The sequence below is a fragment of the Hemitrygon akajei genome, chromosome 27 (genome assembly GCF_048418815.1).
Source record: "Hemitrygon akajei chromosome 27, sHemAka1.3, whole genome shotgun sequence".
Classification (NCBI taxonomy): Eukaryota; Metazoa; Chordata; class Chondrichthyes; order Myliobatiformes; family Dasyatidae; genus Hemitrygon; species Hemitrygon akajei.
Window position 1 is genome coordinate 42,226,938 of NC_133150.1, and position 21,408 is coordinate 42,248,345.

At 44.3% G+C, this 21,408-nt stretch overlaps 1 protein-coding gene across 5 annotated transcripts in view; it reads left to right on the top strand.

The window, feature by feature from the left end:
• The window catches only part of LOC140717298 (polymeric immunoglobulin receptor-like), a 120,187-nt gene that overhangs the window by 87,506 nt on the left and 11,273 nt on the right, over nucleotides 1–21,408 (top strand). For 3 of the 5 annotated variants that reach the window (XM_073030739.1, XM_073030743.1, XM_073030740.1), the window contains exons 3-5: nucleotides 7,017–7,331; nucleotides 11,626–11,940; nucleotides 17,205–17,244. In XM_073030739.1, coding sequence (XP_072886840.1) covers nucleotides 7,017–7,331; nucleotides 11,626–11,940; nucleotides 17,205–17,244 — 670 coding nt within the window. Of the gene's footprint in view, nucleotides 1–181; nucleotides 264–1,981; nucleotides 2,294–7,016; nucleotides 7,332–11,625; nucleotides 11,941–17,204; nucleotides 17,245–21,408 lie in introns of those variants that run through there. The other 2 variants (XM_073030744.1, XM_073030741.1) reach the window with 2 other exon arrangements.

A 21,408-nucleotide genomic window follows, 5' to 3' on the forward strand; every position in this document is an offset into this window, starting at 1 on the left:
TAAGAGTCATCTTCCAGTTTCCCCAAACTGGAAACTATTAACAATATACACAGTAACATGAGAAAAAGGACATTTGTTAATGTCCCATTTTTTGTATGACATTGCAAAGACATTTGTTAATTTAAGAGGAAATGATGCAAGCCATGACAGATCTTTTAAAAAAAGAGGAAGAAATGTATATTGTAGACGCAGTCACTAGAAACAGAGGACCGTCACTGGAACAATGCTGTTTGCTGCTCTGCTACTAATCTATGTGATTTCAAGTAAGAATTTCTTTTCACATATATTGAGTTATAGCATCTGGTTATATATAACCTTAAAAATTGTCATTGATAACTAGACATGGGATGAAACACTACTGCTGAGAATAAGCAACAGGGATCAGGAAAGGTGACAATCAATTTTACTTTTCAGTACGAGGTATAGTGAGCTGAGACAAAGGTAGTGGAGGGGTGGATTCACAAAGAAATTCTATGGAGTACGTGCAGCACAGAGGGTTTGCTTTTGGCCTAATCTGTCCTCCAGTTCTTTGGCGTGGTATGTCTCCCTGTGTGAGTTTCCTCAGGGTGTTCGAATTACCCCACCGTCCCACATCCCAATGATGTACAGCGTGGTAGGATAATTATCCATGGTATCTAGGGGGTGTTGATGGGAGCGTGAGGGGAAGAGAAAGGGATTCATGGAAGTGAGTATTTCATGGTCTGCACAGACTCAGTGAGCTGAAGGACCTGTTTCTATGGTACTTGATCTACAGGTCTGTGAAAATTCCACAGCACACTTCACAAACAACGAAGTACTTTTGAAGTGCGAAGGTATGCAGAAAACCCAACAGCCAATTTGTGCATTGCAAACTTCCACAATAGGCAACACAGTAATGACTGTCTAGTCCGTTAAGAACTGAGGGCCATCACGTCAGAAAATGAGATTATAGAATTGGGTCGGTATGGTGGGAGGCTATTTGGTCCATCTAGTCTATAGCAGCTCTTTGTAAGGACTGGTGGGGAATGAAACTGCATAGACCCAAAGGGCTGAAATGGCTTCATTTTATGTTGTAATAATAATTAGCCGTTGATCTGGAGAAGTGAGCAGAGATTAAGTTACATGAAACATGTTTATAGAAATATTTTGCTCAGATTCTATAAGTTATCAGCATGGAAGTGTTATGGTTATTGGAGATTTACCAGGCTCCTGCCAGGATTAGACGTGTTGTACAAAGTTGGGTCGAGTGAGTCGGGGCTCTTCGCTTTGGACTGAAGGAAGATGAGAGGTGACATGATAGAGGTGTACAAGATGATAAGAGGTGTTGATCAAGTGGGCAGTTGGAGATTTTTCCCAGTGCTGAATTGGTTAATTCAAGGGGCATAATTTAAGGTTATTGGTGGAGGGAAGAGGGGGGATGTCAGGGGTAGATTATTTCTAAACTTAAATTGGGTGATGCATGGAATGCCCTGCCAGGGTTGATGGTAGAGCAGGTACATAAGAGACATTTAAGAGGCCCTTAGATAGACACAGAGATGATAGGGAAAAAATGGAGGGCTGTGTGGGGTTAGATTGATCTGAGTGTAGATTAAAATATTGGCTCAACATCATGGGCCAAAGTATCTGTAAGGTGCTGTAGTGTTCTATGTAATGCTACTACAATGCTAGTAATCCAGGGTCAATTCTGCCGCTGTATCTACTGTGCTGTAGTATTTTATATTCTACGTATCACTATTACAGCACTAGCGATCCAGGTTCAATTCCTGATACTGTCTGCAAACAGTTTGTTCATTCGCCTTGTGACTGTGTGTGTTTCCTCCACGTGCTCTGGTTTTGTCCCACATTCGAAAGGTGTACAGGTTAGAGGGTTAATTGGTTATATGGGTGCAATTGGGCTGCGCAGGCTCATTGGGCCAGTAGGGCCTGTTACTGTGCTATATCTGTAAATAAAACAAAATCAATAAATAAATATTAATATCTTGACTTTCAATTTTACTTACAGATTCATTGGCGCAAGTTTCCAAGATGGTGATACAAGCAGGAGTGGGAGAACCAGTCACAATGGAATGTCCACATGCACGGAAAAGGGGAAACATAGTCTGGTGTAAAGCAAGCTCCCCTGAAGTGTGCAATATCATTGTGGAAATTGTCGCCTATCAAGACAATGGAAGAACATCAATCAAAAGACAGAATGGATCTGTGTTTGTAACTATAAGAGAACTTGTGGAGAGCGATTCAGGGAAATACTTATGTGGATATTTAGATGTTCAGCACACTGTTCATTATTCAGACATCGTATTGCTCAAGGTTACAGGTAAGGCTTAGGTTTAAGGCAGGGTACCAGCTGGACTGTAGTTCCATAATGAACACATTGATCATGATGTAACCTTCACTTCCAAAAGTGTTATCAGAGAAGACATTAAAATGTGTGGCCACTGGGAGATCCTGCTTTCTCTGGCGGACAGAGCATAGGTGTTCATCGAAACAGTTTCCCAGTCTGTGTTGGGCCACACATTTTAATTCCACATCCCATTCCCATTCTGATATGTCTATCCATGGCCTCTTCTACTGTCAAGATGAATCCAAACTCAGGTTGGAGGAACAACACCTTATATACCGTCTGGGTAGCCTCCAACCTGATGGCATGAACATTGACTTCTCTAACTTCCGTTAATGCCCCTCCTCCCCTTCTTACCCCATCCCTGATATATTTTGTTTCTTTCCCCCCTCACTTTCTTTTCCTCTCTTTCTGCCCATCACTCTGCCTGTTATCCATCCCTCTGGTGCTCCCCTCCCCCTTTCTTTCTCCCTAGGCCTCCCGTCCCATGATTCTTTCCCTTCTCCAGCTCTGTATCCCTTTTGCCAATCACCTTTCCGGCTCTCAGCTTCACCCCACCCACTCCGGTCTTCTCCTAACATTCGCATTTCCCCTCCCCCTCCTACTTTCAAATCTCTTACTCTCTTTCCTTTCCGTTAGTCCTGACGAAGGGTCTCGGTCCGAAACGTCGACAGAGCTTCTCCTTATAGATGCTGCCTGGCCTGCTGTGTTCCACCAGCATTTTGAGTGCGTTGCACACAGCAAGCTCCCACAAACTTCAATAAAGACCAAGAATTGAGCACCTTATCTAAGGTTGTCCATTGGAGAGGGTTGATGAGAATTATCCCAGGAATCAAGGAGTTAATATGCATGGAATGGGCTGCCGGCGACGGTGGTGGAGGTGGATACGATAGGGTCTTTTAATATACTCCTGGACAGGTACATAGAGCTCAGAAAAATGGAGGGCTGTGGGTAACCCTAGGTAATTTCTAAGATAAGGACATGTTCGGCACAGTTTTGCGGGCCGAATGGCCCGTATTGTGCTGTAGGTTTTCTATGTTTCTATATTTCTAATATATGAAGAGCGTTTGATGTCTGTGTGCCTCTTTACTGAAGATTAGAAGAATTGTTTATTTTATAATGAGGGTGTCTAGGACCAGAGGGCACAGCCTCAGAATAGACGGATGTCCATTTGGAATGGATATGAGGAAGAATTTCTTTAGCCAGAGGATGGTGGAACTGTGAACTCCAGAGTCCTTTTGATTGTAGTGGGAGGCCTTTTAATAGCCTTAGAACAAATGGTTCTAGGGGCCAGGTCATTGGGTATATTTAAAGTGCAAATTGAAAGGTTCTTGATTAGTAAGGGTGTCAAAGGTTAGGGATGAAAGCAGGAAAATAGGTTGGAAAGGATAATAACTAAACATGTTGAATGGTGGAGCCTACTCAATGGGCTGAATGGCCTAATTCTGCGCTATGTCTTATGGTTCTACGGTCAGAAATCTGTTCTAGAGATATTAATGGAAGAATGATAATTGGACTGCAAACTGGGATAGGACTCCTCATCTTTGGAACAGATTGCAAAAGGAATGCACAAAGGATAGAAATTGGCAGTGAAGGACGACGTAAAGCATAACACGCAAAGTGAAAGTGGGGGAGGTAGTATCAGAGGGATCTCAGACGGTTTTCATAAACTAATAAAATTTAATATATTTCAGCAAATGATAGGATGGCTCGGGGGAGTGGAGAACCCTTGTGGATACTCGATCTATGTCTCCTATCATCTTGCACACCTCTATCAAGTCAGATCAACAGGAGTGTAGTCTGCAAATTTACGGATGACATTTGAGCTGTGTCTAGCCGCACATACATAAGCCTAGAGAGAATAGAGCAGTGGGTCAAGCACACATTCCCCACAAAATTCATCTGTGCCACTGTCAACAAGATATCAGGGTTACTGATATAGACGACATACTGTGAGTCATATGTCCTGCTTCAGATCCATCTTTGCAATATATCAAACTTCAAGGTAAATTTATGATCAAAGTATGAATATTTCAATGTTTCCCATCCTGAGATTCATGTTCTTGCAGGCATTTGCAGTAAATACAAAGATACTCAATAGAATCAATGAAAATCTACACTCAAAGACAATCAAACTGCAAATAAAAAATAAATATGTAGATATAAAACAGATAGATAGAACATAGTTTGTAAGGTCCTTGATAAATAAATAATATTGAAAACATGGATAGTAAAGTCCTTGAAAGTGAGTCAGTAGGTTGTGGAATTGTTTAGTGTTTTGGTGAGTGAAGTTATCCACACTTGTTCAGGCGCCTGATGGTTGAGCGTTAATTACTGTTCCTGAACCTGCTGGTGTGGGACCTAAGGCCACTGTACCTTCTTCCTGATGGCAGTGACTCAGAAGCTGAATATTGTCCATCCTGCCACTGAAACAGTAAGGATGAAGATAACCACAAACAAGAGAAAACATGCAGACGCTCGAAATCCAAGCAGCTCACAGAAATTGTTGGAGGACTCAACAGGCCAGGCAGCATCCAGAGAAAAGAGTAAACAGTCAAAGACCCTTAATCTTGAGTCTGGATGAAGGGTCTCAGCCTGAAACATCAACATTTTACTCTTTTCCGGGTCTGATGAGTTCTTACAGCATTTTGTGTAGGATGAAGGTAATGCTGCTTTTTTAGCAGCTCTTCTACTCTCTGTGTGTAGTTATATTCAGTTAAGAGTCATCTTCCAGTTTCCCCAAACTGGAAACTATTAACAATATACACAGTAACATGAGAAAAAGGACATTTGTTAATGTCCCATTTTTTGTATGACATTGCAAAGACATTTGTTAATTTAAGAGGAAATGATGCAAGCCATGACAGATCTTTTAAAAAAAGAGGAAGAAATGTATATTGTAGACGCAGTCACTAGAAACAGAGGACCGTCACTGGAACAATGCTGTTTGCTGCTCTGCTACTAATCTATGTGATTTCAAGTAAGAATTTCTTTTCACATATATTGAGTTATAGCATCTGGTTATATATAACCTTAAAAATTGTCATTGATAACTAGACATGGGATGAAACACTACTGCTGAGAATAAGCAACAGGGATCAGGAAAGGTGACAATCAATTTTACTTTTCAGTACGAGGTATAGTGAGCTGAGACAAAGGTAGTGGAGGGGTGGATTCACAAAGAAATTCTATGGAGTACGTGCAGCACAGAGGGTTTGCTTTTGGCCTAATCTGTCCTCCAGTTCTTTGGCGTGGTATGTCTCCCTGTGTGAGTTTCCTCAGGGTGTTCGAATTACCCCACCGTCCCACATCCCAATGATGTACAGCGTGGTAGGATAATTATCCATGGTATCTAGGGGGTGTTGATGGGAGCGTGAGGGGAAGAGAAAGGGATTCATGGAAGTGAGTATTTCATGGTCTGCACAGACTCAGTGAGCTGAAGGACCTGTTTCTATGGTACTTGATCTACAGGTCTGTGAAAATTCCACAGCACACTTCACAAACAATGAAGTACTTTTGAAGTGCGAAGATATGCAGAAAACCCAACAGCCAATTTGTGCACTGCAAACTTCCACAATAGGCAACACAGTAATGACTGTCTAGACCGTTAAGAACTGAGGGCCATCACGTCAGAAAATGACAATATAGAATGGGTTTGGTATGGTGGGAGGCTATTTGGTCCATCTAGTCTATAGCAGCTCTTTGTAAGGACTGGTGGGAAATGAAACTGCATAGACCCAAAGGGCTGAAATGGCTTCATTTTATGTTGTAATAATAATTAACCATTGATCTGGAGAAGTGAGCAGAGATTAAGTTACATGAAACGTGTTTATGGAAATACTTTGCTCAGATTCTATAAGTTATCAGCATGGAGGTGTTATGGTTATTGGAGATTTACCAGGCTCCTGCCAGGATTAGACGTGTTGTACAAAGTTGGGTCGAGTGAGTCGGGGCTCTTCGCTTTGGACTGAAGGAAGATGAGAGGTGACATGATAGAGGTGTACAAGATGATAAGAGGCGTTGATCAAGTGGGCAGTTGGAGATTTTTCCCAGTGCTGAATTGGTTAATTCAAGGGGCATAATTTAAGGTTATTGGTGGAGGGAAGAGGGGGGATGTCAGAGGTTGATTATTTCTAAACTTAAATTGGGTGATGCATGGAATGCCCTGCCAGGGTTGATGGTAGAGCAGGTACATAAGAGACATTTAAGAGACCCTTAGATAGACACAGAGATGATAGGGAAAAAAATGGAGGGCTGTGTGGGGTTAGATTGATCTGAGTGTAGATTAAAATATTGGCTCAACATCATGGGCCAAAGTATCTGTAAGGTGCTGTAGTGTTCTATGTAATGCTACTACAATGCTAGTAATCCAGGGTCAATTCTGCCGCTGTATCTGCTGTGCTGTAGTATTTTATATTCTACGTATCACTATTACAGCACTAGCGATCCAGGTTCAATTCCTGATACTGTCTGCAAGCAGTTTGTTCATTCGCCTTGTGACTGTGTGTGTTTCCTCCACGTGCTCTGGTTTTGTCCCACATTCGAAAGGTGTACAGGTTAGAGGGTTAATTGGTTATATGGGTGCAATTGGGCTGCGCAGGCTCATTGGGCCAGTAGGGCCTGTTACTGTGCTATATCTGTAAATAAAACAAAATCAATAAATAAATATTAATATCTTGACTGTAAATTTTACTGACAGATTCATTGGTGCAAGGTTCCATGATGGTGAGACAAGCAGGAGTGAGAGAAACAGTTATAATGGAATGTCCACATGCACAGAAAAGGGGAAACATAGTCTGGTGTAAAGCAAGCTCCCCCAAAGCGTGCAATATCATTGTGGAAACTGTCGCCTATCAAGACAAAGGAAGAACATCAATCAAAAGACAGAATGGATCTGTGTTTGTAACTATGAGAGAACTTGTGAAGAGCGATTCAGGGATATACATATGTGGATATTTAGATGTTCAGCACAGTGTTCATCATTCAGACATTGTATTGCTCACGGTTACCACAGGTAAGGCTTAGGTTTAAGGCAGGGTACCAGCTGGACTGTAGTTCCATAATGAACACATTAATCATGATGTAACCTTCACTTCCAAAAGAGTTATCAGAGAAGACAGAAGAGACAACAGAATCTAGACACTGAAACAAGACATGAAACACTAAAAGGACTGAGGAGGTCACTTTGCAAATGTAGATGTGAAAGGTGCAAGTCAGATTCAGACCCTGCATCAGGAATGAGAGGGAAGAGAATGGTTTCTGATACAGAAATTAGTAAATTGGTTGGAATTAACACAAAATACTGCAGGAACTCAGCAGTTCAGGTAGTCCAGTCTGACAGCGAAGGGGGTCATTGAAAGGTTGGGCCCGTTACCGAAGAGCATGACCTCGCTCTTCCTGTGGTTCATTCTGACCCAGGATGCCAAGTCAGACCAGTTACAGATGCTGATCAATCTGAGAACTGACTGGGGATCTGAGCAGATGATTGCAACATTATCCTGTTGCAGGGAGATTTTCAAATGTGTGTCCATTTCATGGGGAAACTATCAGTCTCCCACCCACTGAGTGAACACAGTGGCCAAAGGCCCTTTTTCTTGGCAATACAGTACAGTGCAAAAGTCTTAGGCTTCCTAGATTTTTTTATATAAGGTTTGTTTTAGATGTTTAATATTTGTCTTTTGCATTAGTGTGTCAGTAGAAAAGAGCAAGTTTATATTTCGCAACATTCATTCTCCCAAAATTTGCACATTCATTCATTCATTTCCCAACATTCATTCTCCCAGCTCTTTGTAAGGACTGGTGGGAAATGAAACTGCATAGACCCAAAGGGATGAAATGGCTTCATTTTATGTTTTAATAATAATTAGCCATTGATCTGGAAAAGTGAGCAGAGATTAAGTTTCGATGTTTAACATTTCTCCATAGTGTGTCAGTAGAAAAGAGCAAGTTTAGATTTCCCAACATTCATTCTCCCAAAAAAACTAAATGTTACAGAGAAATCTTTAGGTTTTGTTAAAGAAAGTAATATATTAAGTAACAGACCACTTTTCAAATAAAACTTGATTACCGTGTAAGTACAGTATATCATCCAGTGCATGATTAAACAACGATGACAAGCAAGTGCTAATGACCAATGACATAATGAGTTGAATGAACTAAACTGATTTAACTGAAGCAGTAACGGGTGTAGAAGGAATCAAACTGGGCAAAGGACAAACAAACTAAAAGGAGAGGGTGTGGCAGGTCTGACAGTTTAATCTTCAAATCATCAATTCTTAAACCATGGCAAGAGTAGTCAATAGCAACAAGACACAGTGCGATATCTTGCATCAGTAAGGTTTCTCCCAAGCAGATGATCAGAAATGCTATCAGATCAGAACTTACAGAAACAAATGGAACCCAAGTACGACCCTCTATAGTCCAAAGTAATACTGTCGGAAGTGGTCTTCATGGAAGAGTTGCAGCCAAAAAGCATTCCTCCAAAGTGGAAACAAAGCCAAGAGACTCATCTACAGACATAAAGACTGGGGTGTTGAACAACGGCAGCAAGCGCTCTGGACCGGTGAGTCAGAATTTGAACCTTTTGACTCAGACAGGAGGCAGTTTGTCTGTAGAAGGGCTAGAGAGTGTGACATGGATGAGTATCTGCAGCCAACAGTGAAGCATGGCAGGGGTCCCCTGCAGGATTGCAGCGGCATTTCTGCAAATAGATTTGATGGTCTGGTCAGAATTACTGGAATCTTCAATGTTGAGAAGTACAAGCAACTTCTCATCCATCAGGGAGGTGTCTGATCAGTCCCAACTTCATTCTGCTGCAAGGCAATAAAACCAAACACACGGCCAAGGTCATAAAGAACTATCTTCAGCAAAAAATAAGAACAAGGAGTTCTGCAACTGATGATATGGCCTCCAAAGAGCCCTGATCTCAACATGATCGAGGCCGTCTGGTATAACCTGGAGAGACTGAAGCAACTGAGACAGTCAAAGTCTTTCAGAAGAACTGTGGCAAGTTCTCCAAGATCCTTGGAAGAACCCACCAGTCAATTTCCTTATAAAGCTGCACGACCATGCCTCTAAGGCATATATGTCAAACTCAAGGTCCGCGGGCCAAATCCGGCCCGCGGTGGAATTATCTTTGGCCCGCCAGATAATATCTAATTCCTATTAAAGCTGGCCCCAGTAATCGAAGCGCCTATGGCATATGATATGGCTAATGCTGAGTTTATTCAGGTACCAGGTTTTCAGGGTTTTTAGTGTTTATTCGGCAGTCTTCTTCATAAGAAATGGAATTTGTAAAGTGAAACACTTTGTAGTTATAGCAGAGACTGAGACACATGAGAGCAGGCTGAAAAAACGGAGGCAACGAAAGCTGCGTTCGCACGCGTCCGACTGATCCGGCCCGCATGAAGCTGCATTTTGCTCAATCCGGCCCGTGACCTAAAATGAGTTTGACACCCCTGCTCTAAGGGAACTGATGCAGCTTTAAAGGCAAAGTGTGATCACACCAAATATTGATGTGATTTAGCTTTTCATAATTTTTTTGATATTCATAATACTTTCATTTCATTATTTTTAAAATATCTTTGCTTTACAGAATTTTTTTACATGTGCCCAAGTCTTTTGCACAGTACTGTACATCATAGAGTCATAGAGAAGTACAGCACAGAAACAGGTCCTTTGATCCATCTAGATGATGCCAAAACCATTTAATCTGCCCACTTCCAGCAACCTGCACTGGGACCATAGTCCTCCATATCCCTACTATCCATGTACCTATTCAAACTTCTCTTAAATATTGAAATCACATAGACTGCTTGTGCTGGCAGCTCATTCCACACTCTCACGACCCTCTGAGTGAAGAAGATTCCCCTCCTGTTCCCCTTAAAGTTCTCACCTTTCACTCTTAACCCCTGGTTGTAGTCCCACCCAACCTCAGTGGAACAAGCTTACTTGCATTTACCTTATCTATACCCCTCCTAATTTTCTGTACCCCTATCAAATCTCCTCTTAATCTTCTACATTCTTAAAAAATACAATGCTAACCTATTCAATCTTCCCTTATAACTCAGGTCCTCCAGACCCAGCAAGATCCTTGTAAATTTTCTCAGCACTATTTCAACCTTATTTACAACTTCCCTATAGGTAGGTGACCAAAACTGCACACAAACTCCAAATTCAGGCCTCACCAATATCTTATACATCTTCAACACAACATCCCATGTTGGGGACTCAGTACTTTGATTCCTGAAGGGCAAAGTGTCAAAAGCTTTCTTTACGATCCTATCTAACTGTGACACAACTTTCAATGAATTATGAACTTGTATTCCCAGGTCACTTTGTCTACCACACTCCTCAGTGCCCTACCATTCTAGGTCAATCCCAGCATGCCGAGCAACTGGACCTTCTTCACCAGCTACCCATGCAGGACCTCAACAAATGCCTTACTAAAGTCCATGTAGATAACATCTACTGACTTGCCTTCATCCAAATTCCTGCTATCTTCCTCAAAAAATTCTGTAAGATTGGTTAGACATGATCTACCACACACTAAGCCATGCTGACTATCATTAACCAGTCCATGTCTCTACAAATACCTATATATCTGGTCTCTGAGAATACCTCCCAATAACTTTGCCACTACTGACATCAGGCTCACCGGCCTATAATTTCCCGGTTTCTGTTTAAAGCATTTTTAAATAGTGGAACAACATCGGCTATCCCTCAATCCTATGGTAACTATCCTGGCACTAAAGATGTTTTGAATATCTCTGCTGGGGCCCTGGCAATTTCTGCACTTCCCTCCCACAGGCTCCAAGGGAACACTCTGTCAGGCTGTGGAGAATTATCCACCCTGATTTGCCAAAGAGTAGCAAACACCTCCTCCTCTGTAATCTGTACAGGGTCTATGAAGTTGATACCGTTTTGCCTCGCATCTATAAACTCTGTATCTGTCTCGCAAGAAAATACAGATGCAAAGAATGCATTTAAAATCTCCCCCATCTGTTTTGGCTCCACACATTCTGGTCTTCCAGAGGACCAATTTTGTCCCTTGCAATTCTTTTGCTCTTAGCATACCTGTAGATTCCCTTGAGATTCTCCTACAGCCTGTCTGCTACAGCAATTTCATGCTTTCGTTTAGCCTTCGTAACTTCTTGAATTATCTCTCAGACTTGGCAAGGCCTGGGGTCCCTCCCATTCATGGTTAGTAGTCCTTTCACACAGCCCCAGCTAAATGCAGCACTGAAGGTTCTGTCAGCACGATTCCCAATATTTTAGACCTCTCATTTCTTCCTTTTCTCATTTACCAGCAGGTTCATGGACAGCAGACAATACCACGGTGAAGGGTGTGATGCAAAATGCCACCAGCCTACACTGCCACTATGAGCAGCAATTTAAATCACATGAGAAATTCCTGTGTAAAGTAACCTCTGTGAATTGGTGCAGTGTGATAGCTAGCTCTAAATATGGCAGCAGAAACCTAACAAACATCATAAACAATTCCACTGATTTTACTGTCACCATAAAGCAGACCAACGAAGGAGATAAAGGAGAGTACTGGTGTGGAGCAACAGACACGGTTAAATTTGAGATTGTGCAGATTAAAATCCTGGAGATTTTTGAAGGTACGAATCAACCTAAAATTTCTGTGGTTTAGTGCTTACAAACATGCAAATCTTCAGTCTTTACAGACTTTCTACTCCATAGAGGGACGTCCCTTTGGAATAGCGATGAGGAGGAATTTCTTTAGCCAGTTGGAATACTTTGTTTCAGAAGACTATGGAGGCCAAATCATTGGATATATTTAAAGTGGAGGTTCTTGGTTGTCAAAGGTTATGGGGAGAAAGCAGGAGTATGGGGTTGGGAAGGGTAATAATCTTGATAGCGTGGTGGAGAAGACTTGATGGGGCAAATGGCATAATTGTGTTCCTATTGTCTCACAGTCTTATATCTTCCTCCATTCTATTTCTACGCATCTTCCTTCTCCTCATATTTCACAGTTTTCCCTATTTTGTGTCCAGACTGCTCACCACTTTTAGGTTGAACTCTATCTTGTTCCTCATCTTCACACACAAAATGCTGAAGGAACTCAGCAAGTCAGGCAGCAGCTATGGACAGGAATAAATGTCAACGTTTCCAGCCAAGATGCTTCATTGGGATGGGTGAAGGTTATTAGCATGAAACATCAACTGTTTATTTCCCTCCATGGAGGGATCTGCCAAGATCCTCAACCATTTTGTGTGCATTACTAAATACTTCCAGCGCCTGCAGAATCTTTTTGGTCTTTTTATTGATCTTTGCATCTATGACTCTTGAGATTGATACTGGTTTATTAACATTATTGGTTTATTATTGTCATATGTATCAAGAGACAGTGAAAAACATTGTTTATGCACCATCCAGGCAGATCATTCCATACGTAAGCACGTTAAGGTTGTAAAAGAAAACAGAGTAGTGTTAATTACAGAGAAAATGCAGTCAGGATAGATTACAAGGGTCATGATGAGGTGGACTGAGAGATCAAGAGTTCATTATTTAGTATACAGGAAGTCCACTGTGGTGAACTAGATATACCTGTCTGACTGCTCCTGTGGCTCCTCCCAAGACCCTGCTGACTACCCCTGTGGCTCCTCCCACAGACCCCTGTATAAAGGCGACTGTGGCCTGCTGCTCTCCCTCATTTTCCCCAGGATGTAGTGTTGTTCTTCAGTCAATAAAAGCCGATATCTCACTTCCTAAGTCTCGGCGTGAGTTATTGATGGTGCATCAATTTTATTGACTGAAAGTTACAACATGGAAACCGCTTTACGCCCAGAACGCCTAGACTTGGACCCCCGAGACCCTGGAGCAGCTCTTGCCTTTGACCACTGGCTGGTGTGCTTCCAATCGTACTTAGAGGAGGTTCGTGCCACCGACTCGGCTGTTCGGCTCAAACTTCTCTTCTCGAGGGTCGCCCCAAAAGTTTATTCGTTCATCAGGGACATATCCACCTACGAGGAGGCGCTTGCCGCCCTCCGAAGACAGTACCTGCGGCCAGTAAATCCAGTTTATGCACGGCACCGCTTGGCCACGCGAAAACAGCGGCCTACGGAGTCGACTGCTGAATTTCTTCGCGAGTTACTGATACTCGCGCGGGACTGTGACTGCAAAGCGCTCACAGCGGAACAGCATAAGGAACTCTTGGTCCGAGACGCTTTTGTGACTGGGGTTCGGTCAGTGTGTATCCGCCAGCGGCTGCTGGAAAAAGCTGATCTTACCTTACGCTCCGCGATAGAGTCGGCCGATTCGATAGAGGCTGCGCAACTGTACGCCGAAGAGGTCCAGCCGCGCGATTCCCCGGTTCCGAGCGAATTCGCCAACGCCGCAGCCAGTCGCGGTATCTCAAACCCCACGAATTCGCCAGGTATGAAACTCTGTTACTTTTGTGGGCTTCGGAAACATGCCCGGGAAAGCTGTCCGGCGCGCGAAGCGACTTGTTCCAGCTGTGGGAAGAAGGGCCATTTCGCCAAGGTCTGTAAATCTAAACCGCGCCCGGGGTCGAGCAGCGCCGCGTCTGAGACCTGGGGGCCGCCATTTTGCATGACCGGATGTGGACAACCATCTTTGCCGGCGTCACCTGGCCCCGCCCCTACCTACCCGTGTGCGACCTGGGAGCCGCCATCTTGCATGCCCGGATGTGAGCGGCCATCTTTGCCGGCGTCACCAGGCCCCGCCCCCGACACGCCCAGTTCAACGCTGGCTTCCGTGACCCTCGATCAAAGCGCCCCGCACCAGCTTGCAAGGTCGATGATGGACATCCTGGTGGAGGGGCACAGGACTAGCTGCCTGTTTGACACGGGCAGCACTGAGAGTTTTATTGACCCGGCCACAGTGAAACGCTGCGGACTCGTTACACGGCCGGTCCGTCAGAAGATCACCTTGGCTTCAGGGTCGCATTCCACAGACATCCGGGTGGGTTGTGTAGCGACATTGGTGGTGCAGGGCACAGAGTATCGGAACTTTGCGTTCCTGGTCATGCCTCGGCTGTGCGCACCTGTGCTATTGGGGCTGGACTTCCAGAGCCATCTCGAAAGTGTGACTATGGCATATGACGGGCCCCACCCACCACTCACTGTCAGGAATCCTCAGTTTGGTGGGACTTCGCCATATACTCCGTTACCACACGCACATACACCCCGAACCCCACATCCCGCCCAGCACCATGCCGATAGCTGTGCTGCTGACACTATTTGCAACCTCTCCACCCTCAAGATCCCTCCCCCATCGCTGTTCACCAACCTGACCCCCGACTGTAAACCTGTGGCAACTAAAAGTAGGAGGTACAGTGCGGGGGACAGGGCCTTTATTCATTCAGAGGTGCAGCGGCTGCTCAGGGAGGGGATCATTGAGCCAAGCACAAGCCCATGGCGGTCCCAGGTGGTCGTTGTTCGGACTGGGCAGAAAAATAGGATGGTTGTGGACTACAGCCAGACCATCAATAGATTCACGCAGCTTGACGCGTACCCCCTACCCCGCATCGCGGATATGGTCAACCAGATAGCTCAGTACAAGGTGTACTCGACAATTGATCTGAAATCCGCTTATCACCAGCTCCCCATCCGCCCAGAGGACCGCCCCTACACCGCCTTCGAGGCGGGTGGCAGGCTCAATGAACCGTCTGATGCCCTATCCCGGGGACCGTGTGCTAGTGCCCAGCTCGACCAGCTGTATGCCCTTCATGCCCAACTTTGCCACCCGGGGGTCACCCGGTTTTATCACTTCATTAAAGCCCGGAACCTGCCGTACTCCCTGGAGGACATCAGGACGATGACCAGGGACTGCCAGATCTGCGCTGAGTGCAAACCGCACTTCTACCGTCCTGACACTGCGCAGCTTGTCAAGGCCACCCGCCCTTTTGAGCGACTGAGTATTGACTTTAAGGGCCCCCTTCCCTCCACCGACCGCAATGTCTACTTTCTCAGTATTATTGACGAGTACTCGCGATTCCCCTTTGCCATTCCCTGCCCCGACACTACTACCACGTCGGTCATCAAAGTCCTGCGCCAGCTCTTCACACTGTTCGGATATCCCTGCTATGTCCACAGTGATAGAGGGTCCTCCTTTATGAGTGACGAGTTGCGCCAGTTCCTGCTTGCTAGGGGCATAGCTACTAGTCGCACCACGAGTTATAATCCCCGGGGGAATGGCCAGGTGGAGAGGGAGAATGCCACAGTGTGGAAGGCCATACTTTTAGCCCTTAAGTCACAAGGGTTGCCGGTCTCCCGATGGCAGGAGGTCCTCCCTGAGGCACTCCACTCTATCCGCTCCCTGTTGTGTACGTCCACTAATGCCACCCCTCACGAACGCTTATTCTCTTTTCCCAGGAAGTCTGTCACTGGGACCACCCTGCCAGTTTGGCTGACGTCCCCGGGGCCAGTGCTGCTGCGTAAACATGCGAGGAGTAATAAGTACTCACCACTGGTCGAGAAGGTTCACCTCCTGCATGCTAATCCCCAGTATGCCTACGTGGTCTTGCCTGATGGGCGGGAGGACACGGTCTCTGTCCGCGACCTGGCGCCCGCCGGGGCAGCAGACCACTACCCCGAGCAGTCCCCGGTAACTATGCACCCTGTACCCGAGGTGACTCCGCACGCACCGTGCCCCACACAGACTCCGTATGCGTCTGTTCCAGGGCCCTCGCTCACACGCGAGGGGTCCCTGACACCTCCTGTTGGGACAGAATTAACCCACTCTCCGCCTTCGGAGCACACACCACCTCCGGCACCTGTGCCGTCATCACCTCCGGCTCCTGTGCAATTGCAGCCGGAGCTACGTAGATCGCAGCGAACGATTCGACCACCTGATCGACTTAACCTGTAAATATGCTTGGGAATTTTTTTAAACAAAGGGGGGGTGAATGTGGTGAACTAGATATACCTGTCTGACTGCTCCTGTGGCTCCTCCCAAGACCCTGCTGACTACCCCTGTGGCTCCTCCCACAGACCCCTGTATAAAGGCGACTGTGGCCTGCTGCTCTCCCTCATTTTCCCCAGGATGTAGTGTTGTTCTTCAGTCAATAAAAGCCGATATCTCACTTCCTAAGTCTCGGCGTGAGTTATTGATGGTGCATCATCCACTTAAGAGTCTGATAATAGCAGAATAAATGCTGTCCTAAAGCCTGGTAGTATATGCTCAGAACCTGTTATGGGGCAACTCATAAACTGTGAACTCACAGTTCCATCAACCTGGATTTAATCCTGATCTCTGGTGCTTTCTGTGTGGAGCTTTCATTGCCTTCACCTTATTTCCTCCAATTGCTCCAGTATCCCAAAGACATAGGAGTAGGTGGAAGGTTAATTGGCTCTTGTAAAATTTCCCTTGTAAGAATCTGGAATGAATTGATGGAAAAGAGAGAGAGGATTAAATAGGACCAGACTGCGTGCCGAGGTATCTGTCTCTGTGTTGTATCACTATCTGCTTCCTGAACTAGATAAGTTGACTTAAGGAGCTAAGAAGCAGAAATAATAAGTGATTCAGAGTTTCACACTGCTCCGGCACAAAATAATATTACTGTTGATGTTGTGTGTTTCTGACTTGCTTTACGTGCTGCTTGTTTGCTTGTTATGTCCTGTGTTGTTCTGCTGAACATTGTGGGCGTGATGTATTAGAGCAAGAATGTGTGGCAACCCTTGTGGGCTGGCTCTCAGCCTATCCTGTGGTGTGCTGCTTGTTAATGCAAACGATGCAATTCACTGTCTGTTTCCATGCACGGCACATGCCGTAAATAGATCCGAATGTTCTACTGCTCCACCACAATGCCCAACCCATAGGTTGACAAAAATTAAAGTTATTTTGTGCTGTAATTGTTTATAAATTGGTTTAATGTGTCTATTTTAACATCTCTCCCCAGCAACAATAAAAACACCAGAAGTTTCTAAAGACAGAAAAAGGTGAGATTTCAACTGTCATCTTCAAATTAATAACTATTGTCTGATTAAGATCACAGTTTGATAATTCTGCTGTAATCAAGTGTCTTGCATCGACATCATACATTTCATTTAATTTGATCAGCATAAAGGTTGGAGGAAAATAGTATGTCATTTGGGGATATCATAGTATCAGAGATTAATATGACATGGAAACCTGCCCTTCAACTCAAATGGCCCATGCAGACTAAGATTCCTGTCTTAGCTCACTATCACAATTATGCCAAAGGACCTCAGGTGTTGGGACCAGCACAATGGAGCAGCTCGTACAGTTGTGGACTGACAGCTCCACCAACCTGGATCTACTCCTGATCTCCAATGCTTTCTGTGTGTAGTCTTCCTTGTCTTCACCTGATGTGCTCCGGTTGCTTCCCACATCACAAACACCTGCAAGTTGGTAGAAGGTTGATCGGCTCTTGTAGATTTCCCCTTGTCTGAGGATGCTTATCCCCTGCTCTACTCACTTTATACTTATGAGAGTGAGGCTAAGTACAGCTCCACTACCATTTATAAGCTTTACAGAATTCACAGCTGGTTGTTGGCCAGATGAAAAGTGATGATGAATTGGCTTACTGAAGGGTAACTGAAAATCTGGTTGAGTGGTGCCAGGGCTACAGAAAACCAAAGAGCTGATTATCATCTGCAGCAGGAAGAAGCCGAAAGTCGATGAATGCTTTCAGTTGCAGATATGAGCGGGCAACTGGCAGATGGAGTTTAACCCGGCCAACTGTGAAGTGTTGCACCTTGGTAGGTCAAATGTAAAGGAGAGGAGTGTAGTAGTGATAGGGAATTCCATAGTCAGAGGAGCACACAGGAGATTCCATGGACATAAAAAGGACACCCAGATGGATTGTGCCTTCCAGTTACTAGGGTCAGGGATGACTCGGATCAGATCCACAATATTCTAAATGCGGAGGGTGAGCAGCCAGAAGTTGTGGTACATATTGGTACCAAAGACATAGTGAGGAAAAGGGAGGAGGTCCTGAAGAGAGAATATAGGTAGTTAGGTAGATAGGTGAAAAGCAGGATCTCCAGGGTAGTAAATCTGGATTGCTGCCTGTGCCACATGCCTGTGAGGGTAAGAATAGCAAGAATTGGCAGATGAATGAGTGGCTGAGGAAGTGGTGCAGGAGGCAGTTTTGGTGGATCAGTGGAATCTCTTCTGGGGAATGGTATGACCTGTACAAAAAGGATTGGTTTCACCTGAACTCAAGGGGGACTAATATCCAGGTGGGTATGTTTGCTACAACTGTTGGGAAGAATTTAAACTCACTTGCCAGTGGGAATGGGAACTGCAATGATAGGGTTGAGGATGGAACAGTTGGTATACAGGAAAATGTAATGGGTAGTGAGATTGTAAGGAAGAACAGACAGACAATAGGGGCAACGTTGCAGTTTCTATGATGTGTTAAAGTGTAACATGGGAACAGAATAGAAAAGGGTAATGAATACAGGACCTTAATTGAAGATCTTTTAGATACAGGTGTTACACAAAGGGGTGTAAAATTACACAAAGGTGTTATATTTGAATGCACACAGTATACAGAATAAGGTGGAAAAACTCATGGCGTAATTAGAGATTGTCTGGTATGACATTGTGGGCATCTCTGAGTTGTGGCTGAAAGAAGCTCGTAGATGGAGCTTAACATCCAAAGATACACATTATATTGAAAAGAAAGGAAGGTAGGCAGAGGGATGGGGTGGCTCTGATGGTAAAAAAGAAATGAAATCAAATCCTTTGAAAGAAGTGACATATGATTGAAAGATGTATAATCCTTAAGGGTAAAAATAACATAGAAACATCAAAATCTACAGCAGATAACAGGCACTTCAGCCCACAACGTTGTCCTGACCATGTAACCTACTGTAGAAACTGCCTACAAACTACTACCCATAGTGCTTTCCCCTTAGATTCCTTCTTCACCTCTCCTACCTATCCCCCCAGCTCCCCCTCCCCCACCCCTTGATCTTTCCTCTGATTGGTTTTCCACCCTCTCCCCACCTTCTTTATAGGGCCCCTGCCCCCTCCATTTTTAGTCCTGACGAAGGGTTTCGACCCGAAACGTTGACCGCTTCTTTCAATGGATGCTGCCCGACCTGCTGAGTTCATCCAGCTTTTTTGTACGTCTTGATTTGACCACAGCATCTGCAGTGCACTTTGTGTTTACTACAATTTCCCTACCACATAGCACTCTATTTTGCTAAGCTCCATGTCTCTATCTAAGAGTCTCTTAAAAGAAATTTCAGGGGTAAAAAGACCGTGATAGAAGTTCTATACAGGCTTCCAAACATTGGGCGGGATGTGGGATACAAATTACAAAGGGAGATAGAAAAGTCATGTTCAAATGGCAATCTTATGGTAGTCATGGAGGATTTCGATATGCTGATTGATTGGAAAAATCAGGTTGGTGTTGGGTCCTAAGAGAGGGAATTTGTAGGTTTATAGAGCAGCTTGTGGTTGACCCCACCAGGGGAAAGGCGATTCAGGATTGGAAGCTGTGTCATGAACCAGATTTGATTGGGGAGCTTAAGGTAAAGGGACCCTTGGAAGGAAGTGATCATAATATGATAGAATTCATCCTGCAATTTGAGACAGAGAAGATAGTTAGATGTATTAGTATTTCAGTTGAGTGAAAGGAATTGCAGAGGTATGAGAGAGGAGCTGGCCAAATTTTATTGGAAGAGGACACCATCAGAGATGTCAGAAGAACAAGCACAGACTGGAGTTTTTGGGGGCAATTCAGAAGGCATAGAATAAATGCATTCTGACAATGAAGAAGTATTCTAAAGGGAGGATGAGGCAATCATGACTGACAAGGGAAGTCAAAGGCAGCATGAGCAGAAAAAAGAGAACATACAATACAGCAAAAGTTAATGGGAAGTTAGAGCACTGGGAACCTTTTAAAACAATCAGAAGGCAACTAAAAAGCCATAAGGAGAGAAAGGATGAAACATGAAGGAAAGCTAGCCAATAATATAAAAGAGGATACCAAGTTTTTTCAGATATATAAAGAGTAAAAGGGAAGCAAGAGTGAATATTAGACGTCTGGAAAATGAAGCTGGAGAGGTAATAATGGAGAACAAAGTAGTGGCAGACAAACTTCGTAAGTATTTTGCATCAGTCTTCACTGTGGAACAGTATGCCAGAAATTCGAGAGGGTCGGGGCAGAAGTGAGTGTAGTTGAGGTTACCAAGCAGAAGGTGCTTGGAAGGCTGAAAGGTTTGAAGGTTCACTTGAACCAGATGAAATACACCCCAGGGTTCTGAAGGAGGTGGCTGAAGAGATTGCATAAGCATTAGTAATGATCTTTTAACAATCACTAGATCCTGGAATAGTTCTAGAGAACTGGAAAATTACAAATGTGAATCCACTCTTTAAGAAGGGAGAGAGGCAGAAGAAAAATTGGGAGAATGGGCAAAGGAGTGACAGAGTATATGGATATTTGGGGAAGTGTATAGTCATGCACTTAAGTTCAAGGAATAAAGGCAAAGACTATTTCTAAATGGGGAGACAATTTCTAAATGGGGAGAAATTTCAAATAAACAGAAGTTAGATGTCCTTGTGTGGGATTCCCTAAAGGTTAACTTGCAGGTTGAGTCAGTGGTGAGGAAGGCAAATGCAATGTTAGCATTCCTTTCAAGGGGATTAGAATGTAAGAGCAAAAATATAATGCTGAGGCTTTATAAGACATTGGTTGGAACACACGGAGGTTTCTGAGCAATTTTGTGCCTTAGTCTAAGAAAAGATGTGTTGACTTTGGAGAGGGTCCAGAGGAGGTTCATAAAATGATTCCAGAATGAAGGGTTAACATACTGTATAGAGAGAATTTGATGGCTCTGGGTCTTTACTTGGAATTTAGAGGAATGAAGGGGGAGTCTCATTGAGACCTATCAAGTATTGAAAGGGCTAGTTAGAGTAGATCTGGAGAGGCTGAATGAGTGAGTTCAAGAGCAGAGGGCATGGCATCAGAATAGAGTGACGTCCGTTTAGAACAGAGATGAGGAAGAATATTTTAAGCCAGAGGGTGGTGAATTTATGGAATTCATTGCCACATGTGACTGTGGAGGCCAAGTCATTGAGTATACTTAATGCTCAGGTAGGTACATTTAAAGCTTGATAGGTTTTTG